The sequence below is a fragment of the Danio aesculapii genome, chromosome 11 (assembly GCF_903798145.1).
Source record: "Danio aesculapii chromosome 11, fDanAes4.1, whole genome shotgun sequence".
Taxonomy (NCBI): Eukaryota; Metazoa; Chordata; class Actinopteri; order Cypriniformes; family Danionidae; genus Danio; species Danio aesculapii.
This window is the reverse complement of record NC_079445.1, coordinates 17,961,013-17,974,620: the sequence shown is the minus strand read 5'-3', so window position 1 is coordinate 17,974,620 and position 13,608 is coordinate 17,961,013. Positions and strand designations below refer to the sequence as shown.

Genomic DNA, 13,608 nt, shown 5'->3' with positions numbered 1-13,608 from the left:
TTCAAATGACCTGACCAGAGCGAGTCTCCAATTAGGCTACAAGATCATTGTTCAAATCCAGTCACAGCGACTCACCAGTTACTGTAGTTTACTGATGCAAATGATTCAGTCAGAGTGAGTCTCCAATTAACAGTATGTAGTTCAAATGATCCAGTCAGAGTGAATCTTTAGTGAATGATTTATTCATTTCAAAAGATCCAGTCTGGATAATTCTCCAGTTAACAGTTCAATGATTCAGATGATCCAGTCAGACCAACACACTGAACAATACATTTGTGAATTGGACCAAATGCAGTTGTTCTTGAGTCAGCAACTGACTGATTCAAAAGATCAAGCCAAGGTGAATCTCCAGTTAGCAGTTCAATGATTCAAATGATCCAGTCAGAGCAAGTTTCCAGTTAACAGTTCAGTGATTTAATGTTCACTCATTCAGATGATCCAGTCAGACCAACACACTGAATAATACATTTGTGAATTGGACATAATGCAGTTGTTCTTGAGTCGGCAATTCACTGATTCAAAAGAATAAATTAGAGCGGGTCTAATTTATTTTAATGATTTGCACAGAGCAAGGTTCATTGGTTCAAATAGAGTCTCCATTTAGGCTACAAGATCATTGATCAAATCCAGTCAGAGCAAGCCACCAGTTACTATAGTTCATTGATTCAAATGATTCAGTCAGAGTGAGTCTCCAGTTAACAGTATGTAATTCAAATGATCCAGTCAGAGTGAATCTCTAGTGAATGATTTATTAATTTAAATGATTACTCAAACGAGTCTCCAGTTAACAAAATCACTGATTCAAATGATTCAGTCAGAACGAGCCTGCAGTAAAGAGTTCACTGATTGAAATGATCCAGTCAAACCAACATACTGAACAATACATTTGTGATTTGGAACAAAGGCAGTTGATTCACCAATTGACTGATTTAAAAGATCCAGTCAGGATGAGTCTCCAGTTAACAGTTCAATGATTCAAATGATCCAGTCAGAGCAAGTTTCCATTTAACAGTTCACTGATTCAGTGTTCATTCATTCAGATGATCCAGTCAAATCACACACTAAACATTACATTTGTGAACTGGACCAAATGCAGTTGTACTTGAGTCAGCAATTGTCTAATTCAAAAGATTAAATCAGAGCGAGTCTGCAGATAACCGTTCAGTTATTCAAATGATTTGCACAGAGCAAGCATCCATGTAGTGATTCATTGGTTCAAATTACCTGACAAGAGTCAAAGTCTCCAGTTAGCAGTATACTGATTCAACCTGTCAAAGCAAGTCTCCAGTTAACAGTTCACTGATTCAGATGATCCAGTGAAAGTGAGTCTCCAGTTAAGAGTTCACTGACTCAGATGATCCAGTCAGACCAACACACTGAACAATATATTTGTGAATTGGGCCAAATGCAATTGTTCTTGAGTCAGCAATTGACTGAATATCCAGTTAACAGTTCAATGTTTCAATTGATTCCCTCAGAGAAAGACTTTGTGTAACAATTAATTCATTAGAAAAATCCAGTAAGAGCGAGTCTCCAGTTAAAATTCACTGACTCAGATGATCCAGTCAGACCAAGGCTGTTTCTCAATATGCGTTCTTCAGCGGTCTTGCGTTGTCATGTTCTCGTGAAACGTCATCATCAGCTGCCAAAGTTCAGTTCCAATACTCAAGACTGCAAGAACGAAGGACACGTGAAACTTCCCGGATGTGTTCTTGATATCGAGGACGCACCGATGCACACTGGAGCACTGAACTCGCTCTAGAAGTCCCAGAAGTCATTGCGACTGGAGGTGGGAAGCGCAGCATTTTATATAGATTTATTATTATAGTTCAGAGATATCACTTATTTGTCTCAGGAGTTTCCCTAAATGAAACGGTGAAAGTAAACGTTACCATGAAAATCTTGATAAATTAATAAACACATTAAGGGGGTTTGTTTGCTGAAATTCGTATTAAAATCTGTTTTATTTATATTGTGCAACGTATAATTGTAAAATGTTTATGCATAGTATATATTTTGAAAAGGGGAAAAACAATAAATTGTTGTATGAATGCTTTCAAGGGCACATAGGTTACCCCTTTTTTCATATTTAATATAAGTCTTTTGTGTCCCCAGAATGTGTCTGTAAAGTTTCAGCTCAAAACAACCATCAGATTATTTATTATAGCTGTTTGAAGTGTCTATATTATAGCTGGAAAAAAGGTTTTGCTGTTTTTTTGTACTGGCCCTTTAAGGCTAGTTCTCTCCGCCCACCGTTCCCACGTGCCTGTCAGCAATCGCCGCCCTCGGCTGCCTCAGGAAGCAGATCTCACGTAACGTGTGTGAGAAATACTACAGTAAGAACTTTAACAATCAGTATTTGATAAAATTTTTAGTGGAGTTGCAACAATGAGTCACACACAATGTCATTACAAAGTTTACACACACACACAGCGAGGACACAAACACATAGAGCAGACACATAGACACACATAGCGCAGCAAACACACACAGAGAGAGGGAGAGAGAGAGAGAGAAATAGAGAGATGGAGAGAGAGACAGCGCGCTAAGCTTTCCACTCGTTTTGCACGCATATGTGAAATGATACTGGTTATATCCACTGCTGTATGTATATCTGTTATATTAATGTACAAAATAAACCTGATTTAACGTCCACAAACCGCGATTGAAGCGTCTTCATTTATAATTGTTCTGACGTGCTGATGAAGTGAATCTGAAGTGAATCGCTATAATTCATTACACACGTGCTCTGTTTTAAAACATTTTAAACTTGTAAAACTCACTCTTGATCACGTTTGATGATGATTAATGATCCAAGCGAACTGAACACACCTTTTATTCCCGGCTGCTTTGCGCTCGTCCTCTCTTGTTCATATGATTATACACGTGACTACCGGACATGTTAATGCAGCTGTCAATCAATATTTGTGGGCGGGGGGACCGCACTCCTACATCAAGTTGCGGTCGATCTGAAAACCGATCCAATTGGTCCACCGTTTTTATGTTATTACATTTGAAAAAAAGAGACTGGGTGTGTTTATTTCACCCCAATATGACAGTTTATACACTATACTCACACACATTTCTGTCCAGCTTGAAAAGTAGATTTTTCACCATAGGTGCCCTTTAATATTTAAATAATTTTCAGTTAAAATTGCGTGAGGGTCATGTGACCATCCGGAAGAACGCATCATCTCAATTCTCACAGGAAGCGTTCTCTGTTCTCTCCCAAGTTTGTTCTTCCGAGGACACCTGGCAAGACCAGTTTTCAAAAAAACGCAAGTCCGTTCTCTGCGTTCTTGAAATTGAGAAACAGCCCAAGTCTCTAGGTAATATTTCACTGATTTAAATGATCCAGTCAGAGTGATTCACTAACAATTTATTGATTTAAATGTTTCTACTCAAGAGAGTCTCCAGCTAACAAATCACTGATTCAAATGATTTGGACAGAGTGAGTCTCCAGTTGATGAGTCATTGGCTGTTTCTCAATAAGCGTTCTTCAGCGGTCTTGCGTCCTTGTGTTCTCGTGTAACTTCATCATCAACCGAAAAAGTCCATTTCCAAAACTCAAGACCGCAAGAATGAAGGACGCGTGCAAGTTCCCGTTTGCATTCTTTATATCGAGAACGCATCGATGCAGACTTGAGCGCAAAACTCTCGAGAGAAGTCCCAGAAGGCATTGCGGCTGATTCTGAAAAATACAGGTGGGAAGCGCAGCATTTTATACCGAATTAATAATAAAGTTCAGAGATATAACATATTTATCTCAGGAGTTTCTCTACATGAGACGGCGAAAGTAAACATTCACAATGAAAATCTTAATAAAGGCATAAACACATTGAGGGTGTTTATTTGCTGAAATTCATATTAAAATATGTTTTATTTGTATTGTGTAAAGTATATTTGTAAGTATTTGTGCATGTTATATATACTGAAAAAAGGGAAAAACAATAAATCGTTGTATGAATGCTGTAATGTTTAAATAATTGTCTATTAAAAATGCGTGAAAGTCATGTGACCATCAGGAAGAACGCAGCATCTCACTTCTCACATGATGCATTCTCTGTTCCCGTGGTCTCCCAAGTTCGTTCTTCCGAGGTAAGCTGGTAAGACCGGTCTTCACAAAAACACGAGTCCGTTCTTTGAAACAGCCATTGACTCAATTACTCATTCAAAAAAACAACAGATTCATAGTAGAATTCAATAATGTTTCATTTAAAAAAAATAAACTTTGCAAAGAGCATTAGTTTAGCTTTCTTTTTGTATTAAAATGTTAACCAAAGATAGTTTTTAGCAATAATGAAGCTCAATTGATGATAAACCTAACCTTGTACCTCACCATTTTACCAAATACCTTCATATCTTATTTGACTGAATTCCGGTGTAACTTCGACAGAACAGGAGGTTCACAGTTAAAAAGCCCTTTGACGTCAGATTCACAACAGGCCTCCCTCAAAGTCAACACAATATGCTTAGTCTCATCTCTGTGGGTCCACTGCTAATGTGAATCCAAAATGCACATTTACAATCATCTTATTGAAGAAAATGTATATTAAAAAGTATTATTATAATAAACATCAAGCATGTGTGGAAAAATTTAAATGAACATTTCGCTTAAAATGATTTTGTGGTATTTCCTGATGAATTTGTTTACATTTTATCGGATTACTGTAATTGTAAACACACACCAAAAAAGTGACTGGCTAGAATTTTATGTGAATATGTACAAAGAAAATGTATTTTCTCCAATGTAACAGCATCAACTAGAGTTATAACACTGAAGAAAGATTGTGGCCTTCTCATTTACTGTACGTATGACAGACAAATATTCATTCACATTTGTTAGTTTATGTTAAAAATATGAATATGAAATGGAAATGTTGAATAAATTACATCTACATAAAAACCATGTTAAATGCAAGTACATTTAATTTCCTTTAATGCTCCTTTAATTGGCTCTTTAAGTTTTATGAAAGCTAAAATGGTAAAATATAGGTAAAATAATGTTCCATCATCATGTAAAATAAAGTTCCATCATCAAATAAACAAATACTTATTTAACAAAATAATTACATTATTATTTGACAAGACGTTTTGATTTTATAACAGACACACTTCTATCAGTTGTCCATTTGCAGGCAAACTAGCAAAATATGCTAATCAAAAATGCCAACATCTCTGAAGATGAAGTGATCGTCAAAGCACATCACCAGTTCACCTTAAAACATTAATTCATGCCAAAATTAACTAGATGATACATTAAATCATAATTATGGTATAGGTTTATAAAGCAGTTTGCCACTGTTTACAAAGCACAAAATACTAAAAAGCATCCAAATAACACCAGTTAAAGAGCCTTTCAAGTAATAGTATATTAGGCACAAATATAATCTGGAATATAACTAACCCAAAGCAATTTCCTTTCTAGAAATATAAATGTGCTTTTTTCCATTTTAAAAAACACAGCACGTAACACAATTCAGTTATAACACTGGCAAAGGTAACGCCAAGATGGTTTTCTCTCACTGACAAAACTGAAAGATCTATCAGTAAAACCAATCAATCCACAAGCTCCAGAGCCATGCCTCTAAACCTCAATTTAAGACTACACAAAACAGCTCCTTTCCTGATGCCTGGTTATTATAACACACGCCCACCATATCTCGTTCATGAACACAATGTGCATCAGCAAACCTCCAGATGGATGTTGGAAACACAAAAATCACAGTGTTACTGGCATTTAGGTCAGCATCCTGCTGTGTCCTGCACCTCAAATCTTCAGAGATGCAGATGTTGAGGGCATGAGCTGACAGCATGAACAAACATCTGTAGAGCTTGAGCGTTTGCCATCTTGGCCTCCTCATGTCCATCCTACATGCGCCATCCATTCCCCACCCACATCTCCTTTAATGCAAAGCAATCAGCCGAAAACAGTTTAAATGCAATCCCAAACACACATATAAACTCAGTCAACACACAACCCTCCTTCCTCAATAAAAACGACACACAGCATTGCATTGCTCTCCATGTAAAAACTGACATATATCTATATATATATAATAACAGCATACCTTTTCTTTACAGTTCTTCAGGCTGAGCTTTTAAATGTGTGTTTTTGTTTTCAGATATAAAGGCAGTGAGGGATGAGACAAAGATGGGTGCAGAATTTTCCAGAAGGGCCTTGCTCTCCCTGCTGCTCTCAGAGCGATTGTCAATCTTTAACCTCAGCTGTGTGCTGCCGATTGGTTTGAGAGCCACACGGAGGCGCGTGATTGGGCGGCTGCCGCTGTGTGTGCCACACAGGCTCTCCTCTCTCTGCTCTGATACACTGCTGCAATGCAGGGAGGGCTACTGCTACTGCCATTCAGTGGGAAAATACCCAGATTCCTCCATAAAAACGACTGTTGAGAATCAAGACGTTAGGACAAACATGTCAGATGGTTTGCCGTGACTGTTTTGATCAGATTCTCTGTGCTAAAGTATGGAGATTTCGCAAATGAGTGGCTCTCAGGAATGCGGCAAGGGCCCTGTAAACACCAAGAGACAAAGAATAGGCTGGAAATTGTAATCAGAGTCGTGGTAAATTGCAGGTCTTGGGAATACTCCTTATGCTGTGCCATTCGGTATGCTCAAGACTGACTTAGTCAGGCGGCGGCTGCCAAAATGAGCTCATGCGCCAGCTAAAAATAATTTCAGTTTGAATTGTAATGCTGTATTAGGGGTAGTGATGCGCGTTGTTGTGTCTGGCTCTATTGGTTTATTCAAATGTACTTTTAAATAAAATGTATACATAAAGGTGCATGTTTTGGATTTCTATATTAAAATTTATATAGAAATTTTTTTAAGTAAAAAAAAATTCAGGGTGGGACTGGCCTGAAATCATAATAAATATTTGTAGCTCATTAAAATTTACATGTATGATAAGAAAACCATATTAGTTGAGTAAAAATCTATCATTTAAGTCAGGTGGTGTCACCACAATTTTGAAAAATGAAAACAGGAAATGAAGTCATTGATTATAAACTACCTTCCTGTGTATGACATCTTGAAAAATTATTTTATGTAAAAAATCATGGTTGATCATCATCACATGACATATTTACAATAGCGTTTACATTGTTCAATGATATACATATTTAACATTTTAATTAAAATAATTTGTAATTGCTCAAGCTGTCGTTTGATTTATGGATGTTTTTATTTAGAAAACACACACACACAATATATATATATATATAGTTGAAGTCAGAAATATTAGCCCCCCTGTTTATTTTTTTCCCCCAATTTTTGTTTAATGGAGAGATTTTTTTTTCAACACATTTCTACACATAATGGTTTTAATAACTCATTTCTAATAACTGATTTATTTTATCTTTGCCATGATGACAGTAAATAATATTTAACTAGATATTTTTCAAGACATTTCTATACAGCTTAAAGTGACATTTAAAGGCTTAACTACATTAATTATGTTAACTAGGCAGGTGAGGGTAATTAGGCAAGTTATTTTATAATGATGGTTTTAGTAGTGGTAGACTATCGAGAAAAAATATAGCATAAAAGGGCTAATAATTTTGACCTTTAAATGTTTTTTTTTATTAAAAACTGCTTTAATTGTAGCCGAACTAAATCAAATAAGACTTTCTCCAGAATAAAAATATTATCAGACCTACTGTGAAAATTTCTTTGCTGTTAAACATCATTTGGGAAACATAAAAAAAAAAAACTATTCAAAAGGGGGGATAATAATTCTGACTTCCACTGTATATTTCTCCTTAGACCACCTGTTAATGTGCACATAAATGTTTCATGAAAAACGTAAATTATTTTAAACATTTATATTTTACTATTTATTGAATCTAATATTATGCATAACAATGATCTAAAATGGATAGAACCTATCCTTAGTTATGGCATAGAACTTATGATTTCTTTAAAAATATTTTTTATCACATTTACTGACAAAAAATAAGCCCTATTTCTAAAAATTCTAAGTCATAAGTTGTCAATCCAACAGGTAAAGCCCACCAACTCTGGTTTAATCGATTATGTTGAAAGACAAAATGTTGTGTTGTGACAAAACACAACTCAATCTGATGTGGAAAAACACTGCAGACCCCTGTCCTCTGCCTTGACCTTCTGTTCAGACCCCTGGTATGGCTTGCCATTCAAAAACATAAACCCTCCAAACAAAATATTAATCAAACCGCATAAAGAAAAACGATTTAATTCATCAACAAACATCGTTTTGCGGTCGCACAGCTGAAAAAGGAAGTCTATCTGAAATGGCTGCCAACTCATACCACAACTAAGTTTTGATGAAATGCCTGTCCTGTATTGAGTATATTTACAACCTAAGTAAACAGACAGAAACCGGTATTTAACTCAGAAACCCAAACACAAGCCTAATTCTCTATCTCTATCCCTCTATATTTATAGAAAAACAAAGTCTCTTCTATTTCAAACCCAATAACTCAGTCAGCAAAAGCAATCTGTTGTATGCTTTCGCAAATTAGGCCTGTATCCTGAGCAAAATGGCCATTTAGCCATTATGTCAGCCATTGAAAAGTCTTCCTTTAACCTACAATCTGAGACAAATCTGCAGCTTGATCGTTCTGCCAGTCAAAATGTGCTCTTCCTCTTAAAGTCTGCACCTTCTGCTCCTCCTTAGGGCCTTCATTTTGAGAGGTCTGGCCTGTGACACGACTGTGCTCCTCTCCGGCTCTACAGAAACATTGCTAGGAGAGACACCAGAAGAGGCCATTTTGGTCAGAGTGTTAGCACAGGTCAGCCATGCGATCCTGGAGACTAAAACACAGAGTGAGTGTGATTTCTGAGTTGCTTCTGTCTGCCAGGATCCAAATCTCTCTCTCACTCTCTCTCTCTTTTGGTGTTGGGACAGGTTTTTGCCCCCCTGTCTGTGAGAAAAGCCAGTATTTCTGCATGACACAATTCAACCATTAGCATTAGCAAGTAGTGTAGAAAGCATACAAGCAATGAAAGATCTCTTACCTCTGTGGATGCATGGCTTAAAACACACTGGGTAATGTCAATGCTTATTAAAACATGGAGGACAGACCTCCCTGTCTCTCTCTCTCTCTCTCTATGCAGAGCAGTCTCGGCTTCTCCAAGCCAGGCAAGCCAACATTCTGATAACAGCTATGAAAGAGGCTTACCGATTGGCTGGTTTTTAGAGACCGGATAAAAGGCAGCGGGTGATTGGCTGACATGTTTCCTGAGTGAATGTCTTTTGTTCAGTATAGAGACAGGTTGTGGCAGGATTGCAGACTGAAAGAGGAGCTAGGCCTTGATCCTTACTACTAAAACTAAGTGAAATAACACCATAAAAGCATTATTTATAGTAAAGAACAACTAATATTTGTTAAATTAGCAAAACAGTAACAGTATACATACACTAGGCCTTGACTTTGTAAATGAAACCCTCAAACTGAGAAAGTTTTCAAATATGAAAAAGTTAAATGATAAATATTGAGTAAATATACACTTTTTTGCTTTAATATATATATATTTTGGATACATATTGTTGGTTGGAAAGGCTTAGTTAGTTTGTTAATCATTTACTACAGCTGTTATACCTGTTTATATTTAATCCAATAAATTTAGCATCATGTATTGTTTCTTTAAGCATAGAACCTAGCATAGAAACTATCAAATCATGAGAATATTTATCTAATGTTTCCATGTGTAAATAGGTTATACCAATGTTATAACCTACTTCTTACTGAACTAAATGTCCAGTCTTTCAAATGTATTCTTTTTTAAATTATTGGTTATGCAAATGTGAATAATATATCTATCTGAATAATCTAATTAATCTATCATTTTGCAAACATTTGGGATTAATACTTTTTGTTTTCCAAAATTTAGTAATAATGTAACTATTTATTATTTATTTATTTTCCTTCAGCTTACTCCCTTTATTTATCTGGGGTCACCACAGCAGAATGAACCGCAAACTTATCCAGCATATGTTTTACACAGCGGATTCCCTTCCGGCTGCAACTCAGTACTGGGAAACATCCATACACACTCATTCACACACATGCAATATGGCAAATTTAGTATATTTAATTCACCTTTAGGTCATGTCTTTGGACTGTGGGGGAAACCGGAGCACCCGGAGCAATCCCCCACGGGAGAACATGCAATCTCCACATAAAATGCCAACTGACCTAGTTGGGACTCAAACCAGTGACTTTATTGCTGTGAGGTGACAGGGCTAACCACTGAGCCACCATGTCGCCTTATTAACGTCCAACAAAAACATTTTTTGAAAATATGATATTATCCATGAAAGGTAAATAAATGTTATTTTTGTGCTAACATTTTGGAAACATTATTAAAGAACCAATAGTTTCTGTTAATACTGAAAAGTTGTTCTTTACTGTTTAATGTTCTGAGAGCATTCCCCTTTAGATGGGTAGGTTAACAGAACATTTAGATTGAGATTTTTGGCAAAATATCAAACATTTTTGGTATTTTGAGACAATTTCAGAACACAAAGGTGGCAAAAACCACTCCAGAAAAACAACATGAGCTTCACATGTGCAACCACATGTAAAATATGTGGAACACAGGTGGAACACATGTGAAACTTTTGGTCATGGAACATTTTTATGTGAACCATTGTAAACATTTTCACTTTTTTTCCACATAATCACATGGCTTAATGAAATGTCTCATTGATTTTGATGATCATTAAGTCATGACAACATGCATTTTTGTTATTTTATTTATTTTAAAATTAGTCAATTTAATTTAATGTAATAAAGTCAATTTAATAAAATGTAAGCTGAAGTAATTTGTAAAGTTAATTTGATTTAACCTAAAATGATCGCACCTAATTTTTTACAACATTTTTAAATGAATGATTCTTCTATCAAGCAACAAAATGTTTCTTTCTGTGTGTCCTGAACTTCACCTTGAAAATCTATGTGATCTTCAGTGATTTACTGATACCCTGTGTTTAACCATTCACCAATGCCTACTATTTCAAAATCAGTTCAGATCTGAAAAGTCACAACGGCTTAACGTCTGATATGCCATGATCAAGTGTTTCTGACTGACCTAAGAGGGTGGAGCTTGAACTTATTTAAAACCTGCACCAGTTAAACGGGTTCTCCAGCACCTTTCAATGAGTCAGCTTACAGAACACACCCGCACCTGTTGTCCCTTTACAAAACCAGACTTCATGTTTTAGTATCTAGAAAGAAGTAACAAAACACACACTGAATCAAGAAAACTCAGAGCTGGATTATCTATAAGTGCTACAATGTTGCTTCATAGAAGTGTTTTATTTTTATGCAAAATCATTTTTGTTGTTGTTTACTTGATGTTGCAAATCCATTATGGTTTATAGTTTAAAATGGTGTTTTAAGATGTTGCCAGGGTGTTAAGTTCAGATAGTGAGTCCATTACAAGTTGGTTAATAAAGTGGATTTAGTAATATTAAATATTTACTAATCCTTGGTTCTACTTATTCATGTTGGTTATATGTTGTTTTTCAAGTATATTATTGTTGAGTGTGTAACATAAATGTTCATATCATATAATCGAAGAGATGAAATCTAGCTAACAAATTATGTTCTAAGAAGATTTAACTAATGTTCCCATTAAGTTATGAAAATTTTATATGAAAATTGTCATTACTATCAGGTTGCTGTGGTTTTGTGTGTTGCTAGGGGAATCAAAATGATTGATCTTGATCTGCTTTTCTTTAGTCTCTTCCACAATTCGCTGAATGTAATTGGTTTCTAATCCAAAACGTTGCTGCAAGGATTTTTTTTATCAGTGAATTCAATCAGGTTTAGGTCAGGATTGTAGGCTGGCCATTTCTTTTTTTTTTTTTTTCTTTTTTTTTTATGTTTTCAGTTTCAAGGAACTGGTGTACCCATTCTGCCGTGTTACTGGTCTTGTTGTTCTGAAAGAAAATTACTCTCTGATTAAGCAATGATTGCATTGAAGCAATCAAATGTTGCAGAAGGAGCTTCTGATAAACATTTGCAGTCTCTCTTTCATGTACATTAGCTTTATAAAAGACCAATCCTCTGCTGCAAAATGTATCCCCAAAACATTTTTATACACTTCTTTATACGTGTTGGGTCATTTTCCCCCCAGGTTTGCTTCCTATTAGACATAAATTTAATAAACTTGCTTTTATCACTAAAGTGATACAATTCTCAATTTGTTGAATTGTGCACAACATGCTCCACAACAAAGCGAATACAAGTTATTTGATTCTTTAGGCAGATTAGAGGATTTCAGTGCAAATTGTCTTATACACTGAGACACTGCATGCAGATACAATTTTTACTCTGTTCAGCTCTGAACTGTGATCAATTCCAGCTTCAGTGTTGAACCAATAGCCCATTAAAATTCTCCACATTATCCTGCCCTCTTGTACATTTGTCTTTTGTGGATGACCAGCCTTCTTGGAGAGACTTAAATGAATTAGTGACATTGTAAAGATGAAATACTCTAGACATTGCAGATTTGGGACAATCAGCTTCTCTTTCTGTTGCTGAAAGTCTCATCCCTTTGACCTTCATGTCCTCTGGACTACCTGCTGAGGTTTTCAGACACTTTACAATAGCTCACCATTTTGAAAAGTCGGTTAAAACTGTAAAATTAGACTGCCGGTTAAATAGTGTTTGTCAGATAATCTCCACTAAAACAGAATATAGAGTGTTAGTAATATACCCTCAAGTGTTGATGGAGAAGCTGAATCTGTTTCTCAAACTGTTTCAGATACATACAGATTTATGTGAGAACAAATTTGACTGTTACCTAGTCACAAACCATTTAATTAAACAAATGTGTATATATTTTAAATCAATACACTCAAAAGAGTCATAAAATATGATCAACCAAAAGATCCTTTAGGGTCAAAACCTGTAAAAAAAAAAAAGTCATATCTCAGGCTGTCCACTAGAGGAGGCTATTCAGCTTTCAGCTCCTCGTGTTGTCATCTTTGCTGAGGACAGCTGTCTGAGACTCCCTGCTGCATTAATAAATCAAAACACATACTGACACAGACACACACTCGCACAGCATGGAAGATCTCAAGCCAAAGAAATATCGATGATACAGAGAGTTTTTCCATAGGCGGCACCTTACAATATCCAGATGAGTCACAAGTACTTGCTGGTTTAAACTGCAGTATACTGTACATTTATAAACATAATGTACATACACTGACAGCCTGTATGATTTTCAATACTGCAAGTAATGTATAAACACAGCTTCTCATTTATCTCCTTTATTAAACACTCAATTGCCCTCAAGAGCTTCAAACGTACTCATACAATTTCCTAACCTTGAATTAAACAGATGTAATTATTGCGCTTTCAATTTCATACTCAGTGCTCATCCGCACATTCCTGAAGAGGTGATTTAACCTAGTAAATCACAAAAGCACTTCATGTGGGTGAAAGAAAGAGAGGTTCATGGCTGTGTGTTTGCAGGTAGAGGATCTATAGATGCAGATGATTGGGGGCTAATCTCCTGTGCTTTTAAACTGCTATCTCCTGTCCTTTCAAAGGGGACAGAGGGGGTTGGTGGGTAAAAACCGTCTCACACTCTTGGAAG

General features: G+C 35.9%; 1 protein-coding gene across 3 annotated transcripts in view; it reads right to left on the bottom strand.

The window, feature by feature from the left end:
* zmynd8 (zinc finger, MYND-type containing 8) overlaps nucleotides 1–9,121 on the bottom strand; it is a 39,754-nt gene extending 30,633 nt beyond the window's left edge. For 2 of the 3 annotated variants that reach the window (XM_056467929.1, XM_056467931.1), the window contains exon 1: nucleotides 9,013–9,121. In XM_056467929.1, coding sequence (XP_056323904.1) covers nucleotides 9,013–9,026 — 14 coding nt within the window. In that variant the 5' untranslated portion in view covers nucleotides 9,027–9,121. Of the gene's footprint in view, nucleotides 1–6,071; nucleotides 6,221–9,012 lie in introns of those variants that run through there. The other variant, XM_056467930.1, reaches the window with a different exon arrangement.
* Nucleotides 9,122–13,608: the final 4,487 nt, after the last annotated feature.